The 16,016-nt window shown below is 38.2% G+C and overlaps 4 protein-coding genes across 5 annotated transcripts in view; 2 read left to right on the top strand and 2 right to left on the bottom strand.

Moving 5' to 3' along the window:
- The first annotated feature begins 4,597 nt into the window (after positions 1-4,597).
- On the top strand, positions 4,598-5,982 carry LOC117625994. Its single transcript, XM_034357605.1, has 2 exons — positions 4,598-5,265; positions 5,467-5,982. Exons 1-2 carry the CDS (start codon positions 4,687-4,689, stop codon positions 5,887-5,889), a joined length of 1,002 nt encoding a protein of 333 aa, XP_034213496.1. The 5' UTR covers positions 4,598-4,686; the 3' UTR covers positions 5,890-5,982.
- Positions 5,983-7,048: 1,066 nt separating this feature from the next.
- LOC117625680 lies at positions 7,049-9,225 on the top strand. Its single transcript, XM_034357211.1, has 4 exons — positions 7,049-7,522; positions 8,011-8,229; positions 8,697-8,722; positions 8,807-9,225. The coding sequence occupies exons 1-4, from the start codon at positions 7,133-7,135 to the stop codon at positions 9,024-9,026; spliced, it is 855 nt and encodes a 284-aa protein (XP_034213102.1). The 5' UTR covers positions 7,049-7,132; the 3' UTR covers positions 9,027-9,225.
- Positions 9,226-9,966: 741 nt separating this feature from the next.
- LOC117625342 lies at positions 9,967-10,818 on the bottom strand. The gene is made up of 2 exons (XM_034356916.1): positions 10,651-10,818; positions 9,967-10,572 (listed from the first exon to the last, which is right to left on the bottom strand). The coding sequence occupies exons 1-2, from the start codon at positions 10,816-10,818 to the stop codon at positions 9,967-9,969; spliced, it is 774 nt and encodes a 257-aa protein (XP_034212807.1).
- Positions 10,819-13,383: 2,565 nt separating this feature from the next.
- LOC117625860 (golgin subfamily A member 6-like protein 22) overlaps positions 13,384-16,016 on the bottom strand; it is a 3,290-nt gene continuing 657 nt past the window's right edge. Inside the window, exons 2-3 of one of the 2 annotated variants that reach the window (XM_034357443.1) lie at positions 14,137-16,016; positions 13,384-13,874 (exon numbers count right to left, since the gene is read on the bottom strand). The exon at positions 14,137-16,016 is cut by the window's right edge and continues 2 nt beyond it. In XM_034357443.1, the coding sequence (XP_034213334.1) occupies positions 14,147-16,016 (1,870 nt within the window). In that variant the 3' untranslated portion in view covers positions 13,384-13,874; positions 14,137-14,146. Of the gene's footprint in view, positions 13,875-14,100 lie in introns of those variants that run through there. The other variant, XM_034357442.1, reaches the window with a different exon arrangement.

Below are 16,016 nucleotides of genomic sequence, written 5' to 3'. Positions count from 1 at the left end.
TTCTGCCTGGAGAGTGGCATCTCCCGAAGATTTCCTTCGGGAAGTACCATCGCGGGGGGGTATGGTGCTGGGTATCGTGGCTATCCTCGGTCGGCATAGCAGAATGTAGGGTGAAGGAGAGGCGACGGGGCCTAATGGGTGAAGGAGCCAGCTGGGCTGATAGAGAAAGAGGGGATTCAAGTGTCGAATTCCCACAGACGGCGCCAAACTGTTGATGCTCAAAATGGCCCGGCCAATATTGAGTCCAACTTAGTGATGAGGTGTATGGAGTCTTCAGCAGAGAAGAGGGCTAAGGCCCTTTGTGAAATAGGCTGGTGAGGGACCTGCAGAAGACAAAATGGGAGAAGCAATCGTTAAGCTTCAGACACCGGCGTGGTGCCGGTCGAAGGCTCTCCGATGCTTAAGTCAGCTATAAGTGGTAACTTTGGCAGAGTAACAGTAAAAGTGAGAAAGCAGTTGCTCTTTTTACTTGTGTACTGTTCCCTATTTATGGGGAGGTGAAAGTAGGAGGTTTGCACAAAGTTTCAATGTGGGACTTTGTGCAAGTCGTCGTGGTGGCGACACGTGTCCTGGAGATTAAGTTTGGCAATTGGGAGCTTCGGCAGGTGTCTGGCACCTCGGAAGTGTGTCTTCCTTCGGCAGGGAAGAAGGCGTGGTTGCCTTGGTACTAGTCGTTTTGATGCTGGGTCTGCTCGGTTCACTATGGTGTAAACACAATACTTCTAAGAAATATTATATTTTCCTTGGATACTCACATTCGAACATAATATCAACAACTTTCGACGTAAAAAAAATATAATATCAACAACTATGTGTATATATCCACTTGCTCTCACGTCATCAAATAAAAATTGTTTCACATGCTAGACATAAAAGATCTCACGCAAATACTGGCGTGTTAAACTCTCCTCCTATCCCAACACAAATGCATATTGAGATGAGAGTATCCCGCATTAACAAAGGAGAGTTGCATGCACTATTTATGAGAAATAAAGGAGATATACTGTAATTTGATTAAAAAGCTAATTTCCCAAACATATTGTTCCTATTTCCTAACTCAGACAAGAGGCTCAGTAGCCAACTCACATGAGAGATTGTGAGTGATTTGGTCTTCTTGCTTCTACTAATACAAGAATGCATAGTTAAGCACCATCTTCAATACCCATTATCTGGTCTTCAATAAAGATTCCAATCTTGGGTGACGATGCCTTAGTCCCATTGGATCGAAGCCCCTACTTCTTCCATTCAGAACTGGTGATTTAGACAAGTAATTATTAACGGAAACTAGCTAGAATCATTAAAAAGTAAGGAATAATGTTGCTAAAAATTGGATCCCTCCTCTTTCAAGGATTACAATTGGGAAAAGCTCGCAATCCTAGCCTTCAAGCAACTATAGTATTGTTAAATTCAGAGAGACTGGTCAGCAGCCCACTACTAGCAACACCGATATTGTCACCAACTCAACCACCTATAAAATCCAGTAAATGTGGAGTTTTATCACTAAAGGCCTCGGTTCTATTAATAGTGAAACCATTCATTATATATTGTATTTTATTTAATCAAGTTTCCGATGTGTGACTCATTCTTCAACACACCCCCTCACGTGGGACCACCACGTAACAGGCCACACGTGGAGCCAAGTCCACATCGGAGTCAAACATTCAAGCCCAACACGTAAGCACCACGTATTGGGTAATGGTAAACATGCAAGCCCAATATGTGAACACCACATATTGGGTAAGGATAAATGCCTAATTTAGGCCCAGTCAATCAACATGGCTCTGATACCATGTTAAATTTAGAGAGACGGGTCAGCGGCCCACTACCAGCAACACTGATATTGTCCCTAACTTAACCACCTACGAAGTCCAGTAGGTGTGAGGTTTTATCACAAAAGACTTCGGTGATATTAGTAGTAGAACCATTCATTATATATTTTATTTTATTTAATCAAGTTTCCGATGTGGGACTCATTCTTCAACAAGTATAAGTATCTACACCCTCTGAATTCATGTATGTCATCATTTGCACAAACTTCAACTCATTATTCCATTTTTAATATAGTTCACTAGCTTGATCGTCGGAGTGCTCGTAGCTAATAACACAATAGTGCTTGAGGTTTGGTCATCTTACACTCCTTTTTTTTATTTATATTTTTTATGAGAATTTAATAGAGATATTTAGTGATATATCCATTCTTAGCACTCATATTATAGATAAACTCTACACAATTGAATTTCTATTAAAAAAACCCAAAAAAAAACCCCAAAAATTGACAATTGGCCTTATTGAATTTAATATTAATTATTAAATTATTTTGATACCCTATTGAATGTTTTGGGTATTTTTATGAGATTTTGGGGTTGGGCTTGTTTTAAGAAATTGATGGCAATTTTGTAATTTATAAGAAGTTAAAAACCTCTTTGTTATGTTGTAAATGGATTTTGAGTGTGTTTCTAAAGTCTATTTCATATATGGTATTTTTATAATTTGGGCCACCATATTTGGTATAATAGTGAATCTCCCAATTTAATATGGGTGCTGATTTTTCCACTCCCCTTTTATCCACTTATATTTCTTTTTATTTTTAAATACTTTTTACTATAAAGTGTTGTTATATCTACCTATCTATTTTATTTCCTCACCCAACTTATGTTCAAAATTTTAAAAACAAATTTACTCCTTTGTAAAATTACTTGTAAAGACTTGAAGGAAAAAGAAAACCAAAAAAAAAGCGTAGACCCTGACAAAGAAAAGAGAAAAACAACAAAGCGACTCCTTGATGTCTTACTGTTAAGTGGCGGTTGTTATCTTGGCTGAAATGGGTTTTATATCTGTGCCTTTCATCAAGCGCAGGAAGTCTATTTCTGTGTTGGGTGGGTAGTTTTGTTTAGCTTTTCTCTGCTGGGGTATTTCTGTTATAAACTGGTGTCTGTATCTCTTTTCATTGCAATAAAATACTCTCATCTTGGAACAAAAAAAAAATAGGTGGAGCAACTGAATAGCATATACAACAACAGTTGAGGATTTTAAAAAGCCAACAAAATCTACTCTCTTTTCAGATATACAGTCGGATGCAGCAATACTTTGTAGATTCAAATTGTGGGGGTGAGGCATGAGAGAGAGAGAGAGAAGACGGGAGGTAATAATTAAAGGATATTTTAGGATTTATGGTAGGTGAAAAGATAGGACAGAGAGGTGAAAATAACAGCATTCTTATTATAATATGGTGGGAGGAAAAATAAGATGGTTTGGAAAATAGGACAGAGGGGTGAAAATAACAGCACTCTTATTATAATATGCAAGGAAGTGTAAGTTGACAAAATATAAGTGGGATATGAACATACAATTTCCAACAACAAAAAAATGTAAATGGATAAAAGAGTATTAGGAAAATCAGACTGTCTATATATGTGTTGGATTCCCCCTTTCTTCTAAAATTACTTGTGTCAATTCTCTCTCTCCTTTCCATGTATTGGGACTGCAGAGTAGTTACATATAGAGTCTAGGAGCTGATGGGCTTGCAAAATATGACCTAACACTTCATCTGGGCTGAAATGTAATTAGAAAGTTACTTTTGTTTGTTGGGCTTATGCCCCAAAAGACATTTAATTGTCTCAACCATATTTTATTTTTGTTGGTCATAGCCCTCTCAACCATATTTTATTTTTTTGGCTAAAGTTAGAAAGGAGAAAGGGAAAACTCACACACACAGATATCTTATGTTGCATGAACACGGATACGGCGACATGGATATGCGACACGGGGACACGGGAAAAGGCAAATCTCAAAAAATTAGGACACGAAGACACGACAATTAATTTTTTTATATTATAATAATACTTATATTTTTTTTTTAAAACAAAATACTGATGTTCATACTCAAATTTCACAATACCATACATAGTGAAATTCAAAGTGTCCAAACCTTTCAAATGTGTATTATTATTTTTATATGAATTATAATTAAATTAACACATTAGTTTATCCTGAGTATGAGTTGACCCATGTCCGGAGAGTGTCTTGACCTTGTAAGAGAAGTGTCTTAACTGTGAACATGGGTGTCCAAGTGTCCGACACTCTGACACTTGGGCTTAGTAGAGTGTCTGTGCAACATAACGGGTACTATGAAGGCTTGAACTTAGGATCACTTAGGAGCACACTAAAAAAATAGATAGCCTCAACCATATTTAGGGGGAAAAGTAAAATAGAACATAGAGAGAGAAGACTACTTTTTGTATATATTCAACACCAAAAACACCAAAAGAACCTTAGCTGTCATATAATGGGGAGAAAAATATTGTGCACCTCTCTATAAACAAAAGCCCATCACATGGGGAGTGCGCTGGCATGACCCTGTCATTGACATAAGCAATTAATCCTTCTCCATATTTTCCTAGTTGTATGTATTGACTTAAATGCCACATTCCCTGCTTTCAATCTGAAATCTTGTATCTCATCCCTTTTATAGGGCAAATCATGAACCACCTTGTCCAAATGCATTTCAACATTAAAATATGCCTTGATTCCCAAAGCACATGGTTCCATGCCCCACACATGGCTTCCCCAGTCATCCCAGCTAGCTGTTGCTCACAATTCTAATTTTTAATTATCTTGCATCTTGATTTAAATAGGTACAAATAGAAGAACACAAAAGTGGGTGTTTTTTACTACTTGTGTGGAGCCATGGAGCCTATTGGTGATGACCAAGTTGAGCAATCTTCAAGCAGGAAGGAGAACAATGTGGAGGAAGCAAATCATCTCTTGGAAGAGTGTTGGTTTTTTGACAACTTGCTCAACAGGAAGCAGAAGATGTTGAGGTGTTATTCTGATCCTCAATGCAATTCATCAAACTTCGGTCAAGAAATGTCAGTGAAGAGTTCACATGACCAAAAGTCCTTGTTGACAACAAGTAAGGCCACACAAGGCAATGGCTTTGCTGGTCCTAATTTGGTTAGAACCCCATCTTTGCCTCTTCATATAGGGAGGAGGCAAGAGGAAGAAGTTCAAGTAAAGCAAAGTGGTAGTAATAAGAGTTCGAGCAAATTGACAAGGCAAACATCACATCAGAAAATGCTGCAGACACCAACCAAATCACCAGCTTGTATAGGCAGGACAGAAGGAGTTCAAGATAAGGAAAGTGATAACAGAAGAAGCAAAATGAATCGGCAGCCAGTGCGCCAGAATTTGCTCAGGACACCCTCCTTGCCACCATGTATAGGAAGGGAAGAGAGCAACCAAGAAAGTCTTCCTCAGAGACATAAGGTACTAGCAATAGAATCCCTATCTTCGTTCGTCAATTTATTCGATTACAATTAGATGACTACTTCATTTCCCGTTTGGCTGAATTTTTGTATGGTTGATCATGAAAGTACTTGGTGTATTTGAAAATTTGTGTTAAGAATCATAGGTTAAATAAGAATTAGAACTATATGCTTATAATGTTGTTACACTTGAATATTGCAGGGGCTCATGACACAAACTTCTAGCATTCCAAGATATAGACCACCAAAAAACACAGAAGGGGAAAGCAATGCTAGTACAGATGGGTGCAAGGAAATGAGACGCAGAAGCCTTAACCAGTTAACCACGAGAAAGAGCCTAAGTGATCTTGAGATTGAAGAGCTGCAAGGGTTCAAGGACCTGGGATTCACATTTGACAAGAAAGAACTGAGCCCCAGTGTGGTTAACATACTTCCTGGTTTGCAAGAAAAGAAGAGAACAGAGGATTTGAACCCAGAAAAGGTTAGGAGGCCTTATCTTTCTGAAGCATGGCTGATGCAAAGCTGTGCTCCTCCACCTCCAAACTTGGGTGCAAGTAGGTCTACTGAGGACATGAAGGCACAGATCAAGTTCTGGGCTAGAGCTGTGGCTTCTAATGTGCGCTAGGATTAATTAATGTGTGTGCCTAAAGAAAATAACATATAACATCATGAGAATTTTTGTGATTTGTAACTTGAATAACATACCAATTGTGTAGTCTGATTATATTGAAACTGTAACATCCAATCCATTCAAAAACCAAATTAATCCAATCATATTTTTTGTTACAAGATTTTAATTATTTGGTTAACCCTTCAAGTTCTTGCTACTTTCAGAGACTCTGGCATTCATCCCAAATCAAATGGAACCCATACTTATTTTATATCATACAATTTGAAATGTACAGCTTGATTTGATGAGACAAGGAAAAGCAAATGCTGTCGCCTTTTAGGATGTCAACCCGTGAGTGTTTATGGAATTGTTAAAAAACAATGCTTACATGGAAAGAACAGCACTGTCTTCATTAACATCTGTTCAATTCTGAACTCATGATGATTCTTTTGAGCCATCTTCTTCATGCATTGCAAGTTCAAACCAGAACTTGGAAGCTAATGACATTTTGGAAAGAGTGTTGGTTCTTTTACAGCTTGCTTGACAGAAAACAAAGGATGTTATTCTGATCCTCTGGTCAGGAAATGTTCTTCACAATGTGATGCTAATTCTTTTGTAAGGACTTTTTCCCAATGGAGACCTAAAATGGAAGAATTGATCGTCACATTACAATGAAGTGTGTTTTCATAAACTTTATTTTTCAACCATTTAAGCTACAAGTAACTTGCAAAAAAAACATTTATGTATTAAAATGAATTTTTAAGTCTTCGTGTAAAAATCATTCTTTAACAAAAAAGCTAAAATCAATTAAATCATGAACTATTTAGCCTTTGTATTATTGTCATGATCATCTCTGTGTTTATCAAAAACATTAAATAATTCTATTTAATTTTTTACAATTAACCAAATGGTTTTCCATTCAGGTGCTATTTGAAATGATGGCCAACAAATTTTATGGTTTACATATGCTCATCAAATAGACGTGGTTGAAAATTGTAGTCCTTTCAACATTGCTAAAAGAAAATTGTAAGGAAAAAACCAACAAATAAGAAACATACATCTGGAATAGATAACAGATATTTTCAAATATCAAATCCCACCATAATCTCAAAATGTGCAAAGAAAATCTCATCCTTCAATTTTGATTGATGAGAGAGAGAGAAAAAAAAAAAAAAAAAAAAAAACCAAGAAACAGAGCAATAACTAACAACCAACCCTACCCTCAGCAACTCAGCTTTCCCTCTCTAAAAACCCTCAAATGTTGCAGACCCAACACCTTCTCTGTTCCCATTTCCCTATCTGTCTCTCTCCTCCCCAAACCCACTTTCTCTTTCCCCCAAGTCTCTCATCTTCTCCTCTCTACAAACCCGTAAGTCTCTGCTCTGTCTCAGCCCATTCTAGGTCCAGACCCGAACAATGGCTAGCCGAAGCTCCAGAACCCACAACCATTATTCCTACAGCTCCATACACTCCCTTAGAATTCGCCCCAGAGGGTCCCGAAGAATTGCCACCAGCTTCCTCTCCAGTATTTGCTACCACAGATGACCCTTCTTCTATCCAAGTAGCTACCAGTGTTCTTCTCACTGGAGCCATTTCTGTCTTCCTGTTTCGCTCTCTTCGACGTCGTGCAAGGCGTGCTAAAGAGCTGGTAAAGATTATAGCTTTCTTTTCATTTATGTGTACAAAATACTGTATTTTGTGTGTTATTATGCTAAAGTTTGGAATTTTAGGAACTGGGTTTTGGTAGGAATTCCCTTCGATTACCAATTGTAAGTTTTTTGCGTGTTCGTGATTACACATTGGGTAACTGGGTGTTGCTGTTTTAATTTGAGTGCCACTTCTTTATGCATTGTTAAGCTTGAATTCGATTTGTTGTGAGCTGAGCTGTGCTCTGACATGAATAGAATAATTCCACATTTCAACTGATTTTATCCCATTTTGGGGTTTGGGGATTTTTTTTTTTTTTTTTGGATTCTGTTAATTGTGATACTACAATTTAATTTGCATTGTGGTCAAATTTGGATTTTAAGGATTTGGGTCTTGACATTTTTCCATTCACTTTAATTCCAAGTATTTTATTTTATGTGTAATTATGAGCCAATTCGTGGGATTTGATGGAGTGATTTTGGTGCCTAGAAATTTAGGTCTTCTGGAGTGAAGAAGTCGTTGAAGGAGGAGGCTTTGGATAGCTTGAAGGCATTGTCTACTGGTTCTGTTGAAGAAAAGGGTCCACCTTCACCTGTTCAGGCATTGTTGGGTGGAATATCAGCCGGTGTCATCGCACTTATTCTTTATAAGTTCACTACTACAATTGAAGCATCTCTCAACCGCCAAACAATTTCTGATAACTTTTCGGTCTGTTCCTTGATTTGCCTCATGTCCTTACTTTTAATTGAGTTGTTTCTGATACATTGGTTGTAGTTATACTTGTTGAAGTAACACATTTATTCTTTGTGAGCCTGCTGCTACTGTGGTAGTTTCTCCCGGTTTGCCTAAAAACTTTCAGATAAATTCTCTTGCACTTTAACTGCCTCTTGATTTATGTTGAATCATTTCTTTTGTATTGAGTTTAGCCACTATGCTCTGAGTTCACTGTTGAATAGAACAGTAGGATTAAGAATCTTAAGTTCTTAGATAATTTGAGCTGACTGGTGATGTATTGCAAATGCTTGTACTTTTCATTTCTGTTGAATTTGGTGGTAGCAAAAGTGTACTATGGACAGCTTTTCATTTCTATTCTTGTTGGTGTGTGAAGTGGGTTCATTTTCATTGACTACTCAACCTAGACTCTAATCACTGTACTTGTTTTTTCTACTCTTCAGGTTCGTCAGATTACAATAACCATAAGGTAGCTCCTACTACTACTTCCTTTCGATGTTCCTTGCTTTTAAATCGATCCGGAGAATGATAACCTTTAATCTCCTGTTGTCAGGACGATTATAAATGGGTTGTGCTACCTTGCAACATTTGTTTTTGGCATCAACGCTGTTGGTTTAGTCCTTTATGCTGGTCAGCTCGCCATCAACTCCATCATGGAAGATACAAGTACAGAAACTGAGAGTCAAGGTAAAGAGCAGTCAACGGTTGAGAGCCCCCCAAATAGTGGTGTGAACAGCGGCAAGGATGACCAAAGTTCAGATGAGACACAATAGAGTAGTAGAACCGATATTGACACAGAGGAATAGGTTTTTCCAGTTCAACCTCGTTCTAGGAAAATTATATTTTCAATGAAATAGATTCCATTTCAGGCTTTTTGTCTTTTCGTCAATCCATGTGCACTAAATCCCTCTATGCAATTACTAAATATGATTGTCAAAGATGCAATGGTCCACAGAAGCTGCCTTTAATTTTTGTGTATCTTGCAGAAAAGTTATAAACTAACAAGAGATGATCTAGGAGTTTCAGTCTTGGATAGAACTTTGATACTTTGCCTTCATACCTATATCATTCATTTTGACAGAAATTTGTGGAACGAATTGACAATCATTTTAACTGCCTGCATTTCAACCGAACATGTTAACTTATCCCAAAAAAGTAAGAAAATAACAAATCAGCAAAACATGTCAATTTGTCTACCTATCATCAGGTCTAGATTGAGGGTATGATCAAACAAACTGTGACACTCCAAGGACCAAGTATATCCAGTTGCCTTGGACCTTGTCAAAAGCTAAAAGATTGGGAAAGCTTTCTGCTTCAGAAGTAGCCCCAGGTTTTGTGCTTTGCCAACCACGCAGAACTTAATGTAAAGCCAGTTGAAATTTAACTGATCTTCCAAGGGTTTATATAGAGATTAGCTGAAGAAATAAATAAGCAAATTACAAATTCAGAGGGTTTAAGAAAGAAGCTAAAAATTCAAAGGGTTTAAGTAAGAAGCTAAAAATTCAAAATGATTTAAATTATTAACACCATTAAATCAGATCATGTCAAAGTTTGCTACTAAAAAAAATGTTTAGATGGGAATTAGCATACACAACAAGTGATTTTCCAGACCTCTCTCTCTCTCTCTCTCTCTCTCAAGTGTTTTACTCCAAAGATATTCTCCTATACTTATTGCCTCTTAGTTTGTACTTTACATGATGCTGGTTGTTGGTTTCAACCTTGAGCTCTGTTTCCATCCATGTGTAATCTTTCATGATGTTGCTCAATAGCCCTTTCTATTCTGCTGTTTTCTTCACCAATTTTCCTGAGCACATTATGACTCTTGGCTGGTTGGAACTGATGCAATGGAGTGGAATTTGAATCAAGCCTGTGCAAAAGCAACACCATAATCACTGAACAAACAAACATCGGAATTGGACCAAAAATCCAGAGGAGCAAAGTAGTGGCAAAGTAGATAGCTCTTAACCCCAGAGTCCAGAACAAGCCACCACTTATCACAGCCTTCTCCACATGAGCCAAAGGAATGTCACTGTCTGGCATGCTGATGAGGAAATTGGCATGGACAAAGTTTCTTATGCAATGTAGAAAGGAAGCCAAAGCAAGGAGGAAGCAGGCCAGAATGCTAATATATTTGATAGAAATTATTGCAGGACTTGTGTCACCATATGTAATGCTACTCATGAAGATGTTGTGTGAAGAGCTCCCAATCCATGCCCCAATCAGAGAGCTCAAGGCTAAAGAGGTTGAAGCTAAGAAATTCGCCGCTGTTATGGTGCAGGAGATTACTGTTACGGACAGGCCTCTGTCCTTTGCTTCAACCTGCAATTAATTAGACACCAATTAAATTTGAACTTGATTAGCATGCTATTAATTTATATTAATTAGAGTCTTGCTGACCTGCAACATTCTCTCAACCCAAGCTTTTCTGCAGTGGTTCTCATTGCCAATTACTGTGGTTTCTGGATGTCTTAGGCATCTGTAGAGAAGAAAGAGATGGTAGCAAAACATGATTAGCAAACCAGTTGGGACCAACACTAGATCTAAGTCTTCTTTCTTCCAAACCATTCTCTCTAATCTCTCTCTCTCTCTCTCTCTCAACAAAGATGAACAAACTAATTGTTGGGTTTGGTTGGTTTTTTGTCAAGATTCATAAGTTAATAATATTCTGGCTGTATAGTGGATTTGGTGGGTTAAGTAGAGGCAATTTGGTTTTACTTTTGAATGAAGATGACCGACCTCTCAATTAATCAATAATAAAAAAGATGAAGATGATCAAGATCATGACCAATAAGATGTGCACAACTGTTCACATACGAGTCAGCAAAGGCAACTTATAAATACCATGCAGTGCAGTGCAGCTCTTCTTTTACAGTACTTCACATAGAAATAGAAGTCGTTGTGAACATGTTTCAATGGTTAGGAGAGCTCGTAAGGTTACAAAGTTTGGTTCACACTTCACAGCTTTACGTACTCTTTTCGAAGTTCCAAAACTCTTCACAACAATGGGTACTATTAGACCAATCAATCAAATTTTGTCACCGCAGATTATAAAAAATGACAGAACTATGGGTTTTCAAGAGGCTGATCTCAGGCAAGAAGTAATAATAATGATTTAGATTCTACAATGTTGGCCAAAGTTATTGTGTTCCAACTACATAGTTATTTTCCCTTTGATATCTTCAAGTGATATTAAGTTTCTTTTTGTTCCAACAACTGTCATTTATGATATTTGAGCTCAGGAACTTCTCCGACGAAATGAAATTAGGTGACTAAGAACATCAATATAGTGAAAATTAAGTGACTAGATTGTGGATCCTTAATTCAAATCTTTTGGTTTGTGAAAAAGTTGAAAGTTGTATAGTTTCTCAAATGTGGTTTCTTTCTAAACTCAAGCTAGCAAATCAATGCATCTCAACTAGGAGAATGACATAATTTTCTATGTTTTGGGGCTCATATTTCTTGGACTTTTATAGCTGTAGAAACCAAGTTTGCCTGTCAAGTGAACTCAAATTGGGCTCTTTGCACTTCATATGTAGTTGGTGATGTTTGAATGGGCTACAATAATAGGTTGCTTTTGTGCATCTTCAGTACCATGGAATAGGATTTTGTGAATTACAAGTGAATAGTGTAGTCAGGTAACCTTTGCAATTGATGAGCAAATCACAGACATATAATGAGGCCAATGAAAACCTGCTTGTTCTTTTCAGTCTCCCATTGTAGATGATCCTCCAAAGGCAAATGTAGATGGTAGAGCCCCCACTTTTCTTCTTTTTGGCACTCATTTTTTTATATGTTAGTCCTTGTCCTTACCTTAAAAAGGACCTCCATAGTGAAAGAAAATCTCTGTCCAGGAAAAGATGGAATCTCTGTAAAAGCTTCAAATCACTAACTTGTGCTGCTGCTTTGGAAATAGTTGATAAAATAATTTAAATAATTAATAATAAAAAAACAATATTAAATAATTCACTTTCACTAAACCATGCCTTTAGAACCTTTTTCTCTTATCATTTTTCTAGCACTTACAGATACATAGAAACAAACAAAAAAAAAAAAAATAAGGACTCAGGGATTGTGACAGAGCAGCATTATGGGGAATGTGACAACTTAGGCAGCTTGTTGCTGCAACTCTCTTGAATTGCTGTCAATTATTTTATGCTGCCACATCAAATCAATCAAGGTAAGAAATCTGTAAAGGAATCTACTTTAATTTTTTGTTTTGGTTGCTACATTTCTCTCTGTTCTTTTTTCTTTTTCCCCTAAATTTAGCGGTTGTTTTCTTTTTCTTTGAACATCTGATTGTGCATCACAACTAATAAAGTGATTATATCAAAATAAAATTCTTTTATATTAAAAAAGGAGATTATTTAGCTAGACAGGGTAGTAGGGTTAGCTAGCTGACAATGATGAAAACTGGTCAAACAGGTTGGTAGAATAGAAGTAGCAGAATTAAAGGGACCCAGGAAGTGAGAATTGAGATTGCTGATTGGCATTTGGATAAGGGAATGGCTTTAAAATAAGCTAAGGGCCTCTTGGGATGGGTTGAGGTTGAGCTACTCCTTGATTCTTAATCTCATCTCGTAAACACTTTGATATTAGATGAGATTAAAAGAAGTCTTGTGGACATTAGATGAATCTTAATCTCATCTACTAGCTATTGATGTTAAATTATTTCAGGCTAAGGTTGACACGAATTGTCTTTGAAAATGCTCCAACACGCATAGAGTTTCCAAAAGGCTTATGAACGGGAGAAACTCTCATGCAATGGAGATAACACTTTTTACTATCTCTGACCAATAACACAATGACGCGTAAGATCATTTTTCTATATGTCATAATGTTATTTACAGGAATAGCAAAACAATGATACTTTGTTACAAGCAAGTTTTTTTTCCTTATAAACACTTCATTGACACATCTCCTCATCGCCCTGGAAAAAAAAAATTATACATCACGAGATAACACTATTTTTCTATCCTCAACTAATCATGTTCTGTCACGCATAATAACTGTTCCACATGACAAAATATGATTGATATAAATATTTCACATGACGAAATGTAATTAGCTAAGAATAACAAAACAGTGATAACTTTGTGATATGCAAAACTTCTCCCTCTCCCTTCCCTACCCTAAATAATATTCCTAACAAATAAATAAAGTATAAAAACAATATTTATCTGAGCACAACGCAAGCTGGAGCTCCACTCCCCAACCAAAGTTTCTGAATTTGGCTCAGGCTCTCAAGAGTGCCTTTGTTTCTGCTACCCAATATGTAACCACACTCTGCCCTGCACTCTGCTCTAAAACCTAAATACCCCCATAGCCCATGTGTTTCATCACCTTCTTACATGTGCACGCCAGAAAAAAGCAATCTTTAACTGCCATCATTTACCCTATAAAGGAGAGCAAATCAGCTCTTTTTACAGTCTACCCACCAAACAAGAGCTTGCTGCTCTGCACATACCCATACCAATACCAACTTTTACTGCATCACCATTTATTCAGAGCATAGGAGAAAAAAAGTAGAAAATAGAGGAACCCATCATTTTGTTACAGAACCCAACCTGAGTGGCAAAAACCTGTCCTGCAATTTCTGGCCGTTTGATCCATCCACTTGCATTCTAACCCAAGTGAACAAGTTTTGATATGAACAGAAAAGGGAATTGAAATCAATCATAAATAAATTTATAAGCGCAACATGAAAAAGAATTTATAGAAAATCACTACATAAAGATGTACAAATCCAAAAAAAGAGAGCAATAATATCACTCTAAAAAACCTAGAGTCATTTCACCCCCATACATATATATAATCATACAACTTCCTACTTTTTTTTTTTTTTTTTTGGGGGGGGGGGGGTTTTCACAATCCAAATTAATATACCTCGGCTCAGTCAGAACCCGACCCCAGCCGCGCCGACTCCCATCGCCGCCCGCCTATGCGGCTCCATCTTCCTATTCTTCCAAAAACACGTCTCCGCCGCCGCGAGTTTACCCGCCGACCTCATCGGCTCGGACTTGCAGCGCGTAAGCACAAACGGCTCGTAAGCAGTGGACCCCACCAGCTTCTGCCCTATCATCGTGGCCATCGAAACCGGACCTGCCTGAACTGGGAACGAACAAGACGACCTCGGCGGCTGAATGACCGGCTGCGCCGCCGGTGCCGCAGCAGGATTCGAGTCGATGCTGACCCGCTTCTTGGCCTCATCTGGAGCGTCGACTTTCTTGACGTGTCGCTCCGGCAGGCATCGGATGAAGTCCGTGGTGCAGACCCAAGTTTCCTTGGACACCTCCATTGACAATTTAGGCTCGCACATCATTAACAGTAGGCAGTCCGGTAAGACCGAGTTCTGAACCGCCCGCTTCGACCCGGAATCCAATTGGTTTTTCGGGTTTTCGGATACGGGTTCGGGTCTATCTTGGGTTACTGTCTCTGTTTCTTCCTCTGTTGATTCGTCTGCAACTTCAGCCTCTGTTTTTTCTTCTTCTTCTAGTTCTACACACTCATTGGAAGGTATTGGAAGCTTTACTTCTCTCACTTCCTCTTCTTTTTCTTCTTCTTGTTGCTCTTGCTCTTGTTCTGTAGCTTCACATTCATGGTCATTTTCTTCAAATTCTAATATTTCTGGATCTGCAACAACATCAAGTACACAACACTCTTCTGACAATGCTTGCTGGGTTACATCCAATTCTTGTTCCTCTTCTTCCTCTAACTCTGCTTCTTGTTGGCATTCAGCCTTCTCTTCAATCTCTTCTACTTCATCATAAAGTTGCTGCCTTTTTTCTGGGTTCTCATCCTCCTTTTCTTCTAAAACCAATTTTTCTACCTCTTCCAAGTCTCCATGTTCTTCACCATCGCAAACCCATTTCTCACACACACCATCCCCTTCGGCAACCTCTGTCTCCAACCCATTTTGCACCTTCTCAAGTACTTCATCAGTACCTTGTTCTTCTACAAAGTCTTGTGCTTTTTCTGTAAGACCCTTGTCCTCTTTCTCCTCTTCATCTTCAACCTCTTCATCTTGAGGAGCAGCAGGCATCTCCCAAAATCGATTAGCAAGGGCAGCCATTTTCACTGGATCAGATCTACACCTCATGAGCAAAAGAGCATTCTTTGGAGGAACACAAATACTCACTCTCCCTGCTTCTTCTTCCTCCATTACACTCTCATTCAATCTATCTTCCTTGAACTCAATACCTTCAAACACTTGCCTCCTCTGGCTATGGCCACTGCTACTATTAGTACTTCTCTCTGTTCTTTCTTGATCTTCACCCACCATCAACTCAATCTCTCTTCCTTTCCCATCCCCATCTTGCAAAGCAACAAACCACCTTGCAAAGACTGCACCACAAGATGACCCTCCACTCTCTGATCTCACTCCCTTATTTTCTTCTTTCTCCTTGTTATTATTATCATCACTAGCCAAACAAGAAGACCGGTTCGGAATCAAGCAGTTAAACTCGGACCCAAAAGCCCTCAAAGCTTCACAAATCGTCAAAGGAAGATGAACCCACCTCTGGTTCCTGTGCCTCAAGCATTCCTGTTGATTATTATTATTGATCTGGTGATTTTGAAAGTGCAAACCTTGGAAGTTGTTGCTGCTGTTGTCTCGATTGTAAAGCTCTTGACTTTGACTAGCTGTGTTGTTGGTGCTCTGCTGATTTTGCTCTGGTTTTCTGAAACTAGCCTCACTTCCCCTGCTGCGCTTGGATCTACTAATTATCCTCATTTTCTTGCCCTGTTTCTTGGTCTTGACCCTGACC

The sequence above is a fragment of the Prunus dulcis genome, chromosome 4, assembly GCF_902201215.1.
Source record: "Prunus dulcis chromosome 4, ALMONDv2, whole genome shotgun sequence".
Classification (NCBI taxonomy): Eukaryota; Viridiplantae; Streptophyta; class Magnoliopsida; order Rosales; family Rosaceae; genus Prunus; species Prunus dulcis.
The sequence above is the reverse complement of the archived record's forward strand: the minus strand, read 5'-3'. Positions and strand labels throughout refer to the sequence as shown.